General features: G+C 35.8%; 1 protein-coding gene across 1 annotated transcript in view; it reads left to right on the plus strand.

The window, feature by feature from the left end:
- Positions 1-16,207, plus strand: part of LOC131976321 (uncharacterized) — a 55,677-nt gene extending 39,470 nt beyond the window's left edge. Inside the window, exons 31-41 of the mRNA XM_059339294.1 lie at positions 9,663-9,877; positions 9,999-10,252; positions 10,361-10,489; positions 11,377-11,506; positions 11,618-11,647; positions 12,337-12,381; positions 13,578-13,622; positions 13,782-13,807; positions 13,993-14,251; positions 14,850-14,897; positions 15,329-16,207. Of these exons, the coding sequence (XP_059195277.1) occupies positions 9,663-9,877; positions 9,999-10,252; positions 10,361-10,489; positions 11,377-11,506; positions 11,618-11,647; positions 12,337-12,381; positions 13,578-13,622; positions 13,782-13,807; positions 13,993-14,251; positions 14,850-14,869 (1,153 nt within the window). The 3' untranslated portion in view covers positions 14,870-14,897; positions 15,329-16,207. The remainder of the gene's footprint in view (positions 1-9,662; positions 9,878-9,998; positions 10,253-10,360; positions 10,490-11,376; positions 11,507-11,617; positions 11,648-12,336; positions 12,382-13,577; positions 13,623-13,781; positions 13,808-13,992; positions 14,252-14,849; positions 14,898-15,328) is intronic.
- The last annotated feature ends 304 nt before the right edge of the window (positions 16,208-16,511 follow it).

The raw sequence follows: 16,511 nt of genomic DNA on the forward strand, positions 1-16,511 counted from the left end.
GACTGACGGGGCAGACCGACTGGTGGATGTGATGGTGGAGATGTGCGGTCAGCAGTCTGTGGAGGTGACGGAGGAGGTTTTCATGAACATGAACAGGACTGATCTGGTCCAAAGGCTGTCAGAGACCAGCTCAGGACACGAAGGTAAGATTAAGAAGACAATTTCACCTTAATATACACTGCCTGGCCAGAAAAAGTCACCACCTGGATTTAAATCAGCAAAAGTAAGTTAGTAGTTCTGTAAAGGTCTCTCAGGTTCGTAGATTGGAAGCCCAACAGCGAACACACACCAGAGAGAAAGACTGATCTCAACATAGGCCTTTTATTAGGTCACAGGTAAAGACTAATGATGTTATTCTGGTCTCAGAATAACATCATTCTCCCAGAAATTCAGTTAGAGTGAGCCATGAACACTGTAATAGTTTACATTTTATTCTTCTTGGGCTAGGCCTGCCCCCGTACAAAAATGGACATATCAACACAGAGTTCTATTGGCCAGTTAATAGTAACAACAGCTGTTCACGATGTTTGTTATACACAATGTGTGAGTTTTGTTCTTACAGGCCTGTATCTATGAGTTAGCAAGCTGAAAACCCAAACTGTGCACTTTTAAATCTGTGAAAAAAAAGATTATTAAATCACCAGCAAGGTGGAAAGTTACATTTACTGTGCACACCATTATAATTATCCAAATATAACACTTCTGTTGGATGATTACTGCAATGCTTCATATGTTTCAGCTGGCAACAAGTTATTTAACCCTAACTGATGCAGTGAGTAGCTTCTAATAACCACGTCAAAAGATGTATCCTGTGGTTGTGGAAAATATGTTACTCTGATTCAGAAGGGTCAAATTGTGACAGAGTTGTTCAGGGAGCATGAGACATCATTTTCACACATGGACTGGTCACCACAGAAGCGAGAACTTAACCCTATTGAGAATCATTGGTATGTGCTAGAGAAGGTGAAAAATGAAAGCAACTCTGGACAGAAATAAATGTTGTAAAGTAGTTGTGAGACTGTGTGATCTTTTTTTTGACCGGGCAGTGTATTATTATAGCTACATTTGTATGTTTACTAAATGTTTTATCTGAGAGACACAAAAATTGCATGCAGCATTTAGTATCAAGCAACAACAACAACAACAACAACATGTAGGACGGCATGACATCAAAAACACAACACTCGCTAATTTAACACAGAGTATACATGTGTATTATGAAAAATAAATAAAAAGTTGAGTGTTTTGGATTTAAACTTCAAAGCAAAGACTTTCTGTAAATTCCACTTAATTTGTAAATTGTTTTAGTTTTTATTACCATATGTATTATAAATGTTCAAATATGGATTTTGCTAATATTGTCTATGTAATTTCACATGAATGTGTTCAATTATCTTTTTTGTGTGGCTCTGATTTTGAAACACACAAAGGCTACACACGGTGTTTTTATTTCCAGTAACAATTGTCATTGTTGCAGCTGCAGGATCATCAGCTGAAGCATTTAGTATGAATACCATGAAAAAAGGTATGTGCTCTATAAAAATGTACAACAATAATAACATATAACACAATTACAAATTTAGTTCCTTGGATTAAGAATAAAGTTTTCTCATAGTGCTGTAGTTATTTTAATTTAGTTTAACAGTAGAAGAGTTAGCCTTCATCAGGTGAAACAGGTCATTGATTTTTATTAAGTTACTGTTGAGTAGATTTCCTGTTCATCTTGCAATGTTAATGTTTAAACAGTTATAGTATGACAGTGTCTTACTATTAAGCCTGGCATTTAATAAATTGTTATATTTCCTTTCTCTTCAGATAAATACTTTGTGGATGAACATTGGCCTGCACTGACACAGAAAGTGAGTAATGTCACATCTGTCTGACTTTTAAGTTGAGGAACTGAAAATAAAATAAGAAATCAAGAAAACTAAAATGCAAATTTACATTAGAATAACCTGTTAACAGAAGTATAATGATTGTAAAAATGGATAAACTGAATTACCTTGATGTCACTAAAGAAAAATATACATGTACAAGTGTTGAATTTACACCCTGTAAAAGCAGCTGGGTAATGTCACCAGGTGGAGTTCAACTTCTTCACTTTGTGTTAAAACAGGAACACAATTATAAGCAGCCATAGGCTGTACATATTAATTATAGTTCCTGGTATGAACACAAAGAAAATAGTACATGAATATCATACATGACTAATATCTCTTACCATAGATGAATATGTGAATAACTAATTATTATATTTACTGAAATGAAACGTACAATTCTGCAATTCTGATACTGCGAGTGACATAAATGTCCTCTCCAATGGGTCCATCTCAGCCAAAATAACCACAGGTAATTATGCTTAACATTCAGTACTCTTCATTGAAAGCTAAAAATATAACTCAGATTTGTAATCTGCTGCAACAAGAGCTACAGACAAACTTACATAGCCTTGAATGAACTGCCGTATTGAGAGAAAACAAAGTATTTAAAGAATGTCTCTGGCGTGAATGGTTACTTATATTCATTATAACTGGCACAGTCTACGCAAAGTGAAGAATTCACAACAGCCATACCCAAATTTGAGAAGCAAATGTGCATTCAAGAGAATACTTTAAGTCTCCTGGATGTCATCCCAGGTGACTGGTCTTGTATAAAATTGGTCCTTGACAAGGACTTCTGCTGGTCTGATGCCACGGTCTCGGCGTATCACAGTCGTGGCGACCCATCCGGTGGCCACTGAGTTTTGGAGCACTGCGAGTTAGGACTAAAAAGTACGGTCAGGTTTCCTGAATAATTCTGCCATTTCTTTAGGGTTTGAAGAGGGGGCAGGTAATTCTTTGTAAAATGGACCCAGAATTGATCTGCAAAGTTCTGCCTCATGACATCTGGGGTGTCAAATGCTCAAGCTAAGGCTGCATCCTGTCACTCTGATATTAGGAGTGATGGGTTTGGGATTGATGATATCTGTTGTTGAGGCATAGTCTAGCGATTTTGAATTCCAAATCCCATTACCTTCACTGTGAAATGGACCTGGAATTGTCTGGTAGCGGCAGATCTTGCCTCTGTAGGCAGATGAGCAACCACAGCTGGTTGGATACTGGAGCACGTCATCCTGGATGTCTGCACCTGCCATTAATACACAGGTCTTCACAGATGAATCATAGGAAAGATGGATCTGATAAAGCATTTCCCTGATGCTGTGGTCCCTTGCAGCAGCAGCATGTTATTCTTTCGTAGCCTGGTGCCTGGATGGGCAGTTAAAGAACAGTTTTGGTTACTGTTGTTGTGTACCAAGGTGTGAGAGTTGTACCAAGACCTCTCTGACTGATCTACCTCCACAGTTTGGATATATATCCGGCCTGGGTAAACTTGCCAATGTCTGTGCAATAGACAGCCGCCTTCTCCGGGTCTTTCTTGAGTCTTTTCCCTTAGTTGTGGTGAACTGAATGGAACCACGGTTTGGGCGCATCCAACTTCTACAGGAGTTGGGAGGTACGGTACTGCTGTACTCACTCACTGTTTAACTGCCGAGTTGTTTTCACAAGAAAACTTATGGCCTCCAGTTTCACCCTAAAGTGGATGACCAACTTACCGCTTCAATAATGAAGGATATTAAGCTTCCACAATCTCTTGTCATGGCTACTGGTTAAGAGATTAACCCTAAAGGAAAAGCACTGGAAGCTACTGAGATCATTATCTTTCACATCAGGTGAGGTGAGATGAACCATCTGAGCCTCGGGCAGTTGACAGTATTCCAGCAGTAAGTTATACCTATACTCCACACTCAGGTCCAGGTGAGGTACGAAGATGTTACCCAAAGCACAGTCTCCCTAATGTGAGGTTTTCTCAATAAGTAGTTTGAAAAAAACTTGTATATAAGTTAAATTAGAAAATTACATTAATGAAATGAACATGAACATTTGCTTTGAATTCACCAGGTGGACACGATGGCGTCTCTTACAGAGCTGCTTTTGGAAACGCTGACTGTTTTGAGTGATGAGGAGCTTGAGAAGTTCAAGAAGGTGCTGAGTCAAATTCACTTTGACAGACACTTTACAAACATCCAATGGATGCTGCTGGAGACAACAGACATGCAGGACACAGTGTTTTCAATGATACAGACCTACGGACAACAGACTGTGGAGAGGACCAAGGAGGTTTTAAAGGAGATGAAGAGGACTGATCTGGTGCAGAGATTGTCACACAGCAGCTCAGGACCCAAAGGTAAGGCAATATAGATGAAATTGGCATGAAAATCATCTATATCATGTCTCACATGTGTATGAGTGTATATAAGATTGATCTCTTTACATTATAAATAATAAACATTTATAATGGAGAAAAAAATATCTTCAGAGAAGGGTTAAAATGACTGTTGAGGAGGTTTTTGTGTAATTCTATGCATTGTAAATTTTTGCAAAGCAATATTGCCTGATAGGAATGTTTCCTGTGGGCCGTTACATCAATCACTTGTGACTTTTGCCTCTTTTCTCCTCAGAGAAACACTCAGATGAACACCGACCTGCACTGATCCAGAGAGTGAGTCGTGTCACATTTCTCTGTCTTTATATAACAGAAAATGATCATCATCATCATTTTAAATAATGATACAAACCAAACTCAGGATTTACTGATAATAATTATTTGATATTTTTCCCACTGAGGATGAGATGAAAAAATGTTTTTTTAGGTCAGCTGTAGAGAAAAACTTGTTTCCATCACAACGTCTATTTATTGCACTTTAAAACATTTGTCAAAAAATTAAACAAATTTACAACAGGAAGCAATGAAAAGGGGTTTTTTGAGCAACAGTGACTCAGTGACAGTGTTTGTAAAAAGCCTGTGAAAACAACCAGTTAAGAAGAATTGAAGAAGGTAATCTTTTGGTTAAAAAAAAACATGAAAAACATAAACTTTGTGTAATCGATAAAACAGCAATCATTACTTATAGTACTTTTTGTGAACTACTAGGAACACCCATGTCTACACTTACAGTAATAAGACACAGAAATACATTAAATATATGTCCTATGATTGTATTGGTCATTTCAGGTAGCAACAATAGCAGCTGTTAAACAGCTGCTATTGGAAACTCTGAAGGACTTGAGTAACGAAGAGCTCAAGAAATTCACAGAGCTCCTGCAGATGATTTTCTACCAGAGGAACCTCCCAGACATCTCATGGATGATGAGACTCACCACAGAAAGAGCAGAAATAGTGGACCTGATGGTGCAGACCTACGGCAAACAGTCTGTGGAGTTAATCAGGGAAGTTTTAGAGAAAATGAACAGAACTGACATGATGCAGAGATTATCAAAGCACTGCTCAGGACTCAAAGGTAGGACAAGGAAAACAAAAAAACCCTGTCACATTACGTAAGCATGTGTCTCATAAATGTATAATAAGTACATTTTACAATTCATATAAAAATGGTGATCTGCCTGAGCACAAACTCACTGCCATCGCCAAAGTATAAAAAAAAAAAAAATATTAAAAAACTGGGTGCAGGGATCTATAAATAATGAATTAAATAAATTGTTAAATCAACATCAGTCACACAAACAACAAAAACTGAAAGTTTAATGCATGTAGTATTTATTGCGGGTCTTTTGTGTTTTAATGCTTTAGGTTGTGAAGGTGTTTATAATTTAATTTGAATTTGTTTTATTATATTGTGAAGTAACTGAGGCTTAGTCAAGTTGACTCCAATTTGCTTAATTAGATTATAACTCTGAGTCCTTTTAAATGTCTTTGCTCCTCAGAGAAACACGCTGTTGAACATCGACCTGCACTGTTGGAAAGAGTGAGTCACATTTTTCAGTCAATACATGCAGGTTAAAAAAAACATCCTCAGCTTGAATGTTATAAATGATGATACAAACTAAACCAAGTGTTTAAAATCAGGTGGTTCTCACGCTGGTAATATTGAGCTCTTTAGTCATCATGTGATCCAACACTGATGTTATAATGGAAATCTTAAATGTTAAGTATAGAATATACATTTTCTTTAAGCCATTGTGACGGAAATACAAATATGTTATATTTGATCTGGTTAACAGATATTAAAGGGTGAAAGTAAAAAGCGAAGTATCTTTTGCTCTGATGTTGTTAAATAAGTTAATGCACATACAGTACTTTGTATTTGTCAAGAAATCAGTGTAAAAGTAATTGATAGAAGAGATATAAATGTATTTTTTGTCTTCACACTGACACAATGCAAATAAATAAGCCTTTCATTCAGCTAAGAAATTATACATTTGCTTTAACGTACCCTTTGTTTTTTTTCAGGCAGTTGTGAAACAGGTCCTTTTGAAAACACTGAAGGATTTAAGAAAAGAGGATCGTGAGAAATTTAAGTGGTTACTGCAGTTCACGTACTTCAGGAAGGGGCTTCCACACATCTCATGGAGACATACGGCAGACAGTGCAAATGCACTGGTGGAGCTGATGTTTGAGACCTGTGGTCAGCAGTCTGTGGAGGTGACCAAAGAGGTTTTCATGGACATGAACAGGCCTGATCTGGTAGAGAGGCTGTCAGAGACCAGCTCAGGACTCAAAGGTCAGAGAAAGAAAACAAAAGCTGCTACATTACACAATCACAATGTTTAATTAGTAGATGTTAAAGTTCCCTGTGAAACTGGGTTCAAATGTTATTTAAACACCAATATCACATTCATTACTTTTACTGCAGAAATCATTGATTTTCATCCATCCTCTATGATTTTATTGATATCACTACTGAAGAGATTTTGGTGCCATTTTGGGAGCAAATTATGAGGTACAGCTGGTATTGGAATACTTTTGATTTAATGGGTGTTAATGATATGGTGTCCAACCTCTTTCTCTCTGTGTGATTGGGATATTTAGTGTTCATTTGCAATTAATCCTTCTTATTATGTTTATTTTGTCTGACAAAAGTTGTTTATTGTCAGAAAGTAATTTTCAACGTTCTTTCTCCTCAGAGAAAGCTCACTCGAAGCAGTCCACGAACGTGAGTAATGTTATGTCCGGCACACAGCTTTCATTTAATTTTTACAGGTTGACAACTATTATTATTTTTCTGGGTTTTAAACCAGAGACAAAGTCGTGCTTTTGGTGGCACCATGAAAGACAGATTTATAGGCAATCAATAAAGCACAATTACTGATAAACCCTGTATATAAGTTAATATAATGAATCATACTGTGTTGGGATTTAGCCACAGTAATGTGCACAGTATTGTATTTTTTCAGTCATCTCACAATAAGATTTCACCAATCTAGTGCAGTGCCAAATCAGAACATGTGTATTTGGAATGGGCTGAATACTAGACATGGGTTATTGCTCCTTGCAGACTTCTTGAGAATCGCGCATACTAAGTACTTCACACTAGAGCTTCAACTATAGACTTATACGATGTTTACATATGAAAAATACTGAATTATGTTCCTATTTTTCTAACCCATTATCCTGATTAACTTACAAAAGGCTCCCAAAGCTCTGACAAATATGCAAATCAACTGTTAAATTATTGCGTACTGTGTAGCTTTACTTATCATATTACATTTACCTAACAGAGAAATGTTATTTGTTAAATTGCAGCTGGAACTTTTACTCACAAAATATGTTATAAAACTAAAATGTTATGCATTAGAATCAAAGTACATTTCAGTACATTGTGCTGATGATGTCTCTTTTGTACTCTTCATTGTTAATTAAAATTTGAATGCAGGACTTTTACTGTGGGGTATTAATAATTATACCATTAACAGTTAATAGTAGTACTGCTTCTTCTTGCCTTGTGCCCCCAAATCACCATACCTGCCCCTGGATAACACACCAAAGTCGCAGTTTCAGTCATATTTATTTTCATATTGGCATATTAGTCTCTTGTCAAAATTAAAATAAAAAAATAAAAAAATGTAAAGCAGAGCATACTTGACTCTGAAGAACCCTGAAGTCCCACTCGTTCTGCACAGAGCTGTTTGCTTTTTTATTCACAGTTTATTCATATTGTGAACATGTTGTGTTACCAAATTACACCAACTTTGATACTGCACATCTTTGGATCTCCAGCAATAAACCTGCCAAGTGTGAAGTAGATGGGATGAACAGTTCTTGAGACCAAGGACATACTGTACATACTGAGATTTCTTACTCTATGGCTAGATGTATGATTGTGGTTAATAGCAGTTGTTACAATAATCACATGACTTAAATGCTGACATTGATGTAAATAAATGTATGTTTAATCACTAGAGATATTACATAAATGCCCTCTGTTTACTTTGAATCCATCAGAAAGCAACCAAGACGTCCCTTCAGGAGAAGCTTTTGGAAACACTGAGATCTTTAAGTTACAAGGAGCTCGAGAAATTCAAGTGGCTTCTGCAGAGCAGGAAGAAAGACCTGCTGAGAATCCCAAGATACCAAATGGAGACAGCAGAGGGAGGTGAAGTAGCAGAGCTGATGGTGGAGGCCTACGGCCAGCAGTCTGTGGAGGTGACCAGGCAGGTTTTAGAGGAGATGAACAGGAGAGATCTGGTGCAGAGGTTGTCTGAAATCAGTTCAGGATCCGAAGGTATGAAAACCCCAATGCTATAATAAGACTTTGGTATGGAGAGTGTGTGGTCTGTTTAAATTTTGGACAAAATATTTTGTGTAATTTGAAAGCCACATCCACAGAGGCCCCTGAAATTGATACTTAAACAGCTCTCTACTTTGTAGATCACCGAGTACTATAGACCTCACTTTACAGCTTTTCAGGATGTCACATAGCTCTCATATTAAAGCAGCGCTACATGTAAGTGGCACATAGTGCTAACATAGCAAAGACATATAGAAAGTTATCATATGTGTAATTTTAAAACACATTCATATGTTTCTTCACAAGGGCCTTCAGGAAGTTTGGAGCTTCAGGGTTGTGGCAGCATGATGGTAATCTCTTACAGTCATTCATTTATTTGTCATTAATTTGATCATATGGACTGGCAACCTTTATTATCAACAGATTGAAGCATTTATTATTATGTAACATATATGTCAGAATGCAGTGAATACTTGCAAATGAAAAGCTGAAGAAACATCTCAGGAGATTTTGAATCCATCACTAACCTGGCTAGTGAAAATCAAGATTAGTTTAGGGGATACGGTTCCTGGTCCTAGATGTACGTAGAATAACTAACATAATTTTATTTGACTTAAGCGTCGAAACGTTTTTTTTTTCAATTGGCTTTGAAACTACATATTTGAATTGAAGAATGTCAAAATTAGTCATAATAATATTATTTTTTGTCAAAGCCAGAGGGCCTAAGGAGCTGCAGGTTGCCAACCACTGATCTATGTGATGTTGCAAAAAGACAGTTATTCTCATATTTATCAAAATGGTTGTTGCAGCAAGTCTTCAGCAACTGGACTAAACTTGACCCTGAAGTGAACGGTACAGATAAGGCTCCAACTTACAGGTAAAAATAACAACCAAATGCATCACAGCACACTGGACCTGTAGAAACCATTCAGCTTAGTTACTCATTTAGTTAAACTAAATCTTTGCCATTTTAAATGTTAATGCCACACTTTGCATCAAATAAAATAAAGACAGACAGTCTCTTAACTTTACATTTACTCTGTTCTGTCCCTTCATGTGAATATATGCAAACTCTCTTTTTTCATTCACGTTTTAGCCTGCAGTCTGAAGCAGGAAACTTTGAATGCAGTGTCTCTGGCTTGCGCTGGGTCTGTAAGGAAAAGGTCAGCTTGAAGTTCCAGTTCTGCTCCTTGAAGTATCACATGGAGAGGATTGAAAGCATCAAATACATGCCTGCAGGGCCCCTTATGGACATCACAGTCATTGCTGGGAAGTTAGATGTTGTGTACCTGCCTCATTGGATCTGCATCGGTAAGTGAACATGAAGAAAATAAAATGAAATGCACCAACTTTTTAAATTTCTGACAGCATGTGTTCAAACCCTGATGTAATCCTTTTCTCCTCCCTTAATCTGTGCTTGTATTTTGTCCAGATGATCCTACACTGTTAGACAAGTTTGCAGTCCTGCACATAGATGACTGTGGAGTTACTGTGGAAAAAGTGTCTGAGGTCACATTGTCCCATGTCAAGCTGTGTGAGACAACTTTCTCTCTGAAAATGGTCCTGGTGAAATGGTTTGGCATTCCAATGAAAATAAACTGTGATGTGTTGATATACTATAAACCCAACAAACCATACCTCAAACTCCATGTTTACCTGATCCCACGTGATCCTGCTCTCAAACAGGTAATTTTATAGCATGCTGTCTCCAATCACAATGAGATGAAGAATGGCACCACAAGTAGATTGATAAACACACAACACAAACAATATTGTTTTGTTTTTTTGCTTTAGGAACTGGACAAGACGGAACTGTCCGATGGATACGAAGTGATCCGAAAGCCACATCCACAGAAGCCCTTGAAAATAAATGATTGTTTCCTCCTAACATCAGATCTAAGAAGTGCAGAAATTCCACTTAATGTATGTTTTGAATTTTGTGAGTGAACTGGTTCAGAAAGTAGTGAGATACTGCGAGACGAGTACAACCGAACAACAATTGCTCTGGTTTTTGATGTATTATACCACAAATATAGAATGTAGCAACTTTTCACAACTCCACCACTCCCGACTTAAGCTTCAGGATTTCAAGAATCAAGATTAACTTTATCGTCATTTAATTCAATATTTTTATTCACAGAGAAAACAAAATGCTGTTTCTTCCCCAGCTCCAATCAGATATCTTGTTACATGCTCCAGCTACTGTAGTGATGAAGTCTCAGAGATCTGCAGACCCGTTCAAACCTTAATGATATGTTCTGTTCCACTCACCCCAATTTTACTCAAACAATAATAAAAACAATAATATTATAAAAACTGCAGTGTTTTTCTTAGTTAACATGTAGTTTCGTTTTCATGTAGCTGCTTGATTTGAGTGTAACAACATTCAACAAAATCTCATGGTACCTCAGCTGACGTTATCATAATAAGAAGAGTTTGTTTTCAATAATATCAATATTAAAATGTTCCACAAAATATTATTTAATTTACTTCATAGAGACCTATTGTGCTTAAGACCTGAAATCATCTGTGGTTATATGCAATAAAAATACATAGGATTGTATCTGCAATCAAGACCATGCTAGACTTGATATGATCCACCGTTTAAACATATATTTACTAATATTTGGCAATTCACAGCAGATATATTCATCTTTTTGTCCCTGTCTCTTGATGTGTTTGGTCTTAGTGAAAATATCAGCGCAATTTACTTCACCGCATTTGAAAACATGAAAAAAATATTCTGGTGCATTCTTGGTCAAAGTCATAACTTCTATCAGTTCTTTAAATATATGTTTTTTCTTTCACAGACATTAGTGCTTGTAAGCTCGGACCCAAATTTCTCAGAAGTGTTCATTGAAAATCCAGACAGAAATGTTGAGCTCAAGCTCACGCGAGAAAATGAGCGTCAACCAGTTTGGACCTGTGTAATTCGCAAAGGTACGTTTTTCATTTTTATTAAATTAATGTTATTTTCATTCATTTAATATGCATCATAAGAAAAACAGTCTACTACTGCAACATATTCACACTTTCTTTATTTTATTGCAGATGATTACCAAGGCACTGGTCCTGTACAAGGTCAGAAATGACAAATTATTAATTTTTAAAAGAATTGCACTTTCTTATTTTAGAGTAAAAATCTTGGCTGTTTATCGAAACATACCATGAATTAGAAATGCAATTTGCAATTGCAGACAGAGCATGCCAGAAAAAAATATGATGTGTGATCCAGAAAAACTGTATATGGAAGTGGAGATCCATTCTTTATACAATCTGTAGTATGGCCTATCACATTTTAGAAAATAAAATAAAATCCATCCACTGACCTGAAGCTTCACAGTAACATGACTTTGGAACCTTCATTGAAAAGTACGACATTGTCATTTAAAAGTAATGCAGTAAAAATCATGATCATGAACTAATGAGGGAAATTTGATTTTAGCTCTATCTGGTGCAATAAATGTATATTGTGTTGTCCCAGTAAATTAATAATGAATAATAAAATGACATAAGTTCAGCTTTTTACCACAGAAATCACCATGACATTACACAGATCCTGGGTTGCTGTGTTATTATTATTATTATTATTATTATTATTATTATTATTATTATTATTATTATATTAATTTGTTATTTCTTATTTGTATGTTATTTGTTTTGCTTTATTTCACATCATACATTTTAAACATAAAGTTGAATTTATTATGAATGAATGGAGACAAGAACAAAATGCACTGATTACACAATTGTCATTTCATGTTGTGCAGCTGCTGACTCATCAAGTGGTCCATCTGACGATGCTACAGAAAGAGGTAGGTTCAGTGCGAAAACTGTAAAGGTGCTTCTCCTGAAAAACATGCAAGTTTGTGTGCTTATAAACTGCTATATAATTCAGGACAATCAAGTGTGTGACCATATTCTGTAATTTATTCAAATAATCTGAGGTGTGCTTTGTTTAATATTTAATGTACAGTTGTCCTTGTTTTAAAGTATTTGAGGTGTTTTTTGTCACATGTATTTTGCCGTAACAGTAGTGCTGTTTTATTGTACTTTCAGTATTATTTGTATCTGTTATTACACCTGCCCAGTGACTGCCGTTGAAAATTAGCCAAGATAGTTAAACTGGCACATTAACGGAAATGTGTTTCAGTGTGCACTATCCATGCAGTTATTTCATTCATAAATAAATAAATATTTCGTCAATATACATTGTGCGGTTTTAGGACTTCCCATAACCACCCTTATTTATGACTTCAGTAAATACTCCTATGCAGTATCTGGATTTCAGTGTTTTAAAAATAAATATTTCTCAGGAATGTTTTTACCAGATTTTTTTTCTTTCACTTTTTTTAATAGTAAACATTGTGCCTATTTTTGTACTCAAAGACAGAGGTGACCAATCCTCCATTCCTTGTCCAGGTGGCAGTGAATTGTTTTCTATTTTCTGACCAAAAAACACAATAGTAAAGCTGTTTTTACATTCAAGCAGTCTGGAAAGTATACATTGCCTGAACATATTGAATTACAGCTTGTCTTTTCTGTTTTAATATGTAAATGTTACCCTAAAAAATATGCCTTAGCACCTCATATGTAAAGAGAAAATTAGTTTTTTTAGAGACTAATCTGCTGAGTGATTCAAGCCGAGGGAAGAGGTTGTGAGAGACAGGCCCTGTATATCTATGTTAGCCAGCTTTTGTTAACTCTGTTGTTTGACAAATTTATTATCACATATATTGTGCAGCTTCAAAACTGGACCATGTGATGGTGCTACAGTATGAGGTTTGCACACAGTGCACAAACTGATGTTACTTCAAATTAAAAACAGGTGTGCACACTTCCTTAAAATTACAGTTGACTGAAAATTTGCCACATTTGCGGTTTTAGGACTTCCCAAACTTATTCAAACAAATTTCTGCTTTATGTAAATTCACCTTTACAGTATCTGGATTTTCGTGTTTTAAACATTTGTTAAATTCTAATAAAACGTTGTGTATGCTTATTTTTGTAGTCGAAGAGAGAAGTAGAGAGTCCCCCAGACCTGGTCCAAGTGGCAGTGAGTTGGTTTCTATTTCTTAACAGAAGCTCTGAATTTCCTTTGTCAATGAAAATCAAGAGGAGCAATGCATTTGTTCTGACTGCTGAAATGGTTTCTTTTGTATCTTTTATGAATTGAGATGTTGAAAAAGACATATGCATTGTTTTTGCTTTGCAGAGGAACACCGGTCTGCACAGATACAGGTGAGTAATTTCACATCAGCCTGACTTAAATTAACACAGCTGTCATTAAGTAAGATGCAGGTTATTTTACTTTGTAATGCAAACCAGATTCACAATTCTCACATAATTTTATATAATACAATATTATCCAAAAATAAAGTTAGAGTCTAATCATAACCCTATGTTCATTCGCTTCAATTCATCAGGAAGCAAAGGATAAAGAGAGGCTTTTGCAAATACTGAAAAAAATGAATGATGATCAGTTCAAAAGCTTCAAATGGCACCTGGAGAACCTCAGTGACATCCCTGCGAGTGAACTGGAGGACAAGGAAAAGTGTGACGTTGTGAATAAGATCTGGCAGACCTACACCGAAAGATCTGTGGAGGTAACCAAGACTGTTTTAGAGAAAATCCCCAGGAATGATCTGGTGCAGATGTTGGCAGGACCCAGCTCAGGATCCAAAGGTAAGTGGAACAAACAAAACATACAGGTTTAGTCTTAAATTTGGTGTCATCAGTTATCCAATAAATTATACGCTTAAATTAAATTAAAATGAAATATACTGAATTCTGGTATTGAATACAGTACATTATTGTATTATGTAAATGTAAAATCATTTTTGCTACATCGTGATGTTGATGTTGTTATGGTAAGAGAGTGAAACACAGTAATGAGACTCACTAAAAATACATTTCAAGGATGCCTGAAAGATCTAGTGGTGTCGCTGGCCAATCATGTAGTCAAGTCAATTTTATTTACATAGACCAATATCACAAACTTTCCTTCAAGAGACCTGAGAATATGTGCAGCATACCCTTTGCACACCTATGCCCTTTGACCCTCGCTTTGGATTACAAAAAGTCTAGTAGTGTGAACCATGCACAACAGACAGTTTGTGTGAATGACAACAAGCCATCACATAACAGATACTGGAGATGAAGCCAGCAATGTTGTTTATTCTTTCTGAGACAGCTTCAGCAACATGTTCTGGTTTAATAGAAACAAAGCAAACATTTTGACTGTTATCACCCCACCTTTAATTTGACATTAAATATGTTGCAGCTGCAGGATCATCAGCTTGAGCATCTAGTGTGAAAACCACAGAGGGAGGTAGGTGCTTAAGCTATAATAACATGCAACATAAACATCATTCTTTGATTTTAAAGTCATTTTTTTTTCGTTTGAGTCACTGTGTCAACTTTGAACAGTTAATTGGCACTACTTTAGAAGTAGGCTGTGAATAGCTCCAGATGTGTCCACATTTTGTATAAAAAAATCTGGTTTCCAGAGGATGAAATGTAATAGTTTTGGTGATCCACTGCCTTCTCCTCTTGTGCCATCATGCCATTGACTTGGATACAGGGAGTAATTGATTGGATTTTTGTGGTCAAAGGTCAAGGTCACTGTGACCTCAAATCTGTCCCATTCTCATGAACACCACATCTTTCTTCTGATTTTACATAAATATCCATTTGCACTAGAGGATGAACTGTTTTTGTTTTAGTGATTTTGCAAAAAATCCTTTTTTCTCCATTCCACAGTCCATGACATTGGTGAAGACGTTCATGCTGGATTGCGATCACTTTGCTGATCCCTCAACTTTTGCTATAGTGCCATCATCTGGTCAGAATTTAAAGATTTTTTAAATGTCCTTTCTACTCAGAGCAAATCTGTGAATGACCACTCATCTGCATGGATCCACTAAGTGAACATCTCGCTGACTTGACACAACACAGCACAACACATGCTGGCTGAAAATCATCCTCAATTTGAACTGATAAACTATGATACAAACCAAAAACTGAGGCTTGATTCAGGTTTTTTTTCTTTTGGCAAAAATACTTGAAATTTTTCTTCAATCATGTAAAGACACTGCGACCTCCAGCACTGAGGATCAAAGAAAGAAATGTGAGGGTTTTTTAAAGTTTTTTTTTTCAGTCTAACTGAAATTTGAACGTTTTTCAAACAGAAATGTAAAGTTATTATAAGTATTTATGAAACATGGTGTTTCTGAGGGCATCAAAATCTTTTTTTTTATCATGCCTGTTTCACTTACATTTTTAAGGTTCAAAGAATTTTTTATAAAGAAAGATTTGTTGAGCGTGAATTATGTACAATGTATTGATGTTTTGTTTTGAGTCCGATGTTTATTCTATATTTATGAAATGTTTTTTTTTCATTAATATGTCTAAATGTATTTTATATTTCATTGTTTTGTTTTTTAAACCTATTTTGTCTTACATCAAGCACTTTGCATTGTCTTGTTGTTGAAATATGCAAGACAAGAACATCTATGTTGCATTTGAATGTACTGTATTCTTTGAATTTACCAGCAGCTGTAAACTTTTTTTTTTATTGTTGGAGGGTCATTCAAAATTGTTCTCTATTTCAAAATCTGTAATACATTTCTCTGATTATTATTCATTGTTTTTTGTCTTTGAGTCAAATGAATTGCCCTAAAAACAATACATGAAGCAAGAATAATGGTGTAATACAAAAATCTAGTAGGATGATTATTTTTTAATTATTTATTTGTTTATTAAAAAATATTCTTGTCATGATCTTTGGAGAATGGTTTAGTTCAATCTTTGTCGCTATTTGCAGCACGGCAAAAAGAGACACTGAAAAAGGTTTTAAAAAATTAAAACAGGTGCAACCATTAATAAATTACCATAAATTAAATGTTTGAATCTATTGTTCACAATTTTGACGAGTCTGTACCGA

This window comes from Centropristis striata, chromosome 8, assembly GCF_030273125.1.
Source record: "Centropristis striata isolate RG_2023a ecotype Rhode Island chromosome 8, C.striata_1.0, whole genome shotgun sequence".
NCBI classification, from domain to species: Eukaryota; Metazoa; Chordata; class Actinopteri; order Perciformes; family Serranidae; genus Centropristis; species Centropristis striata.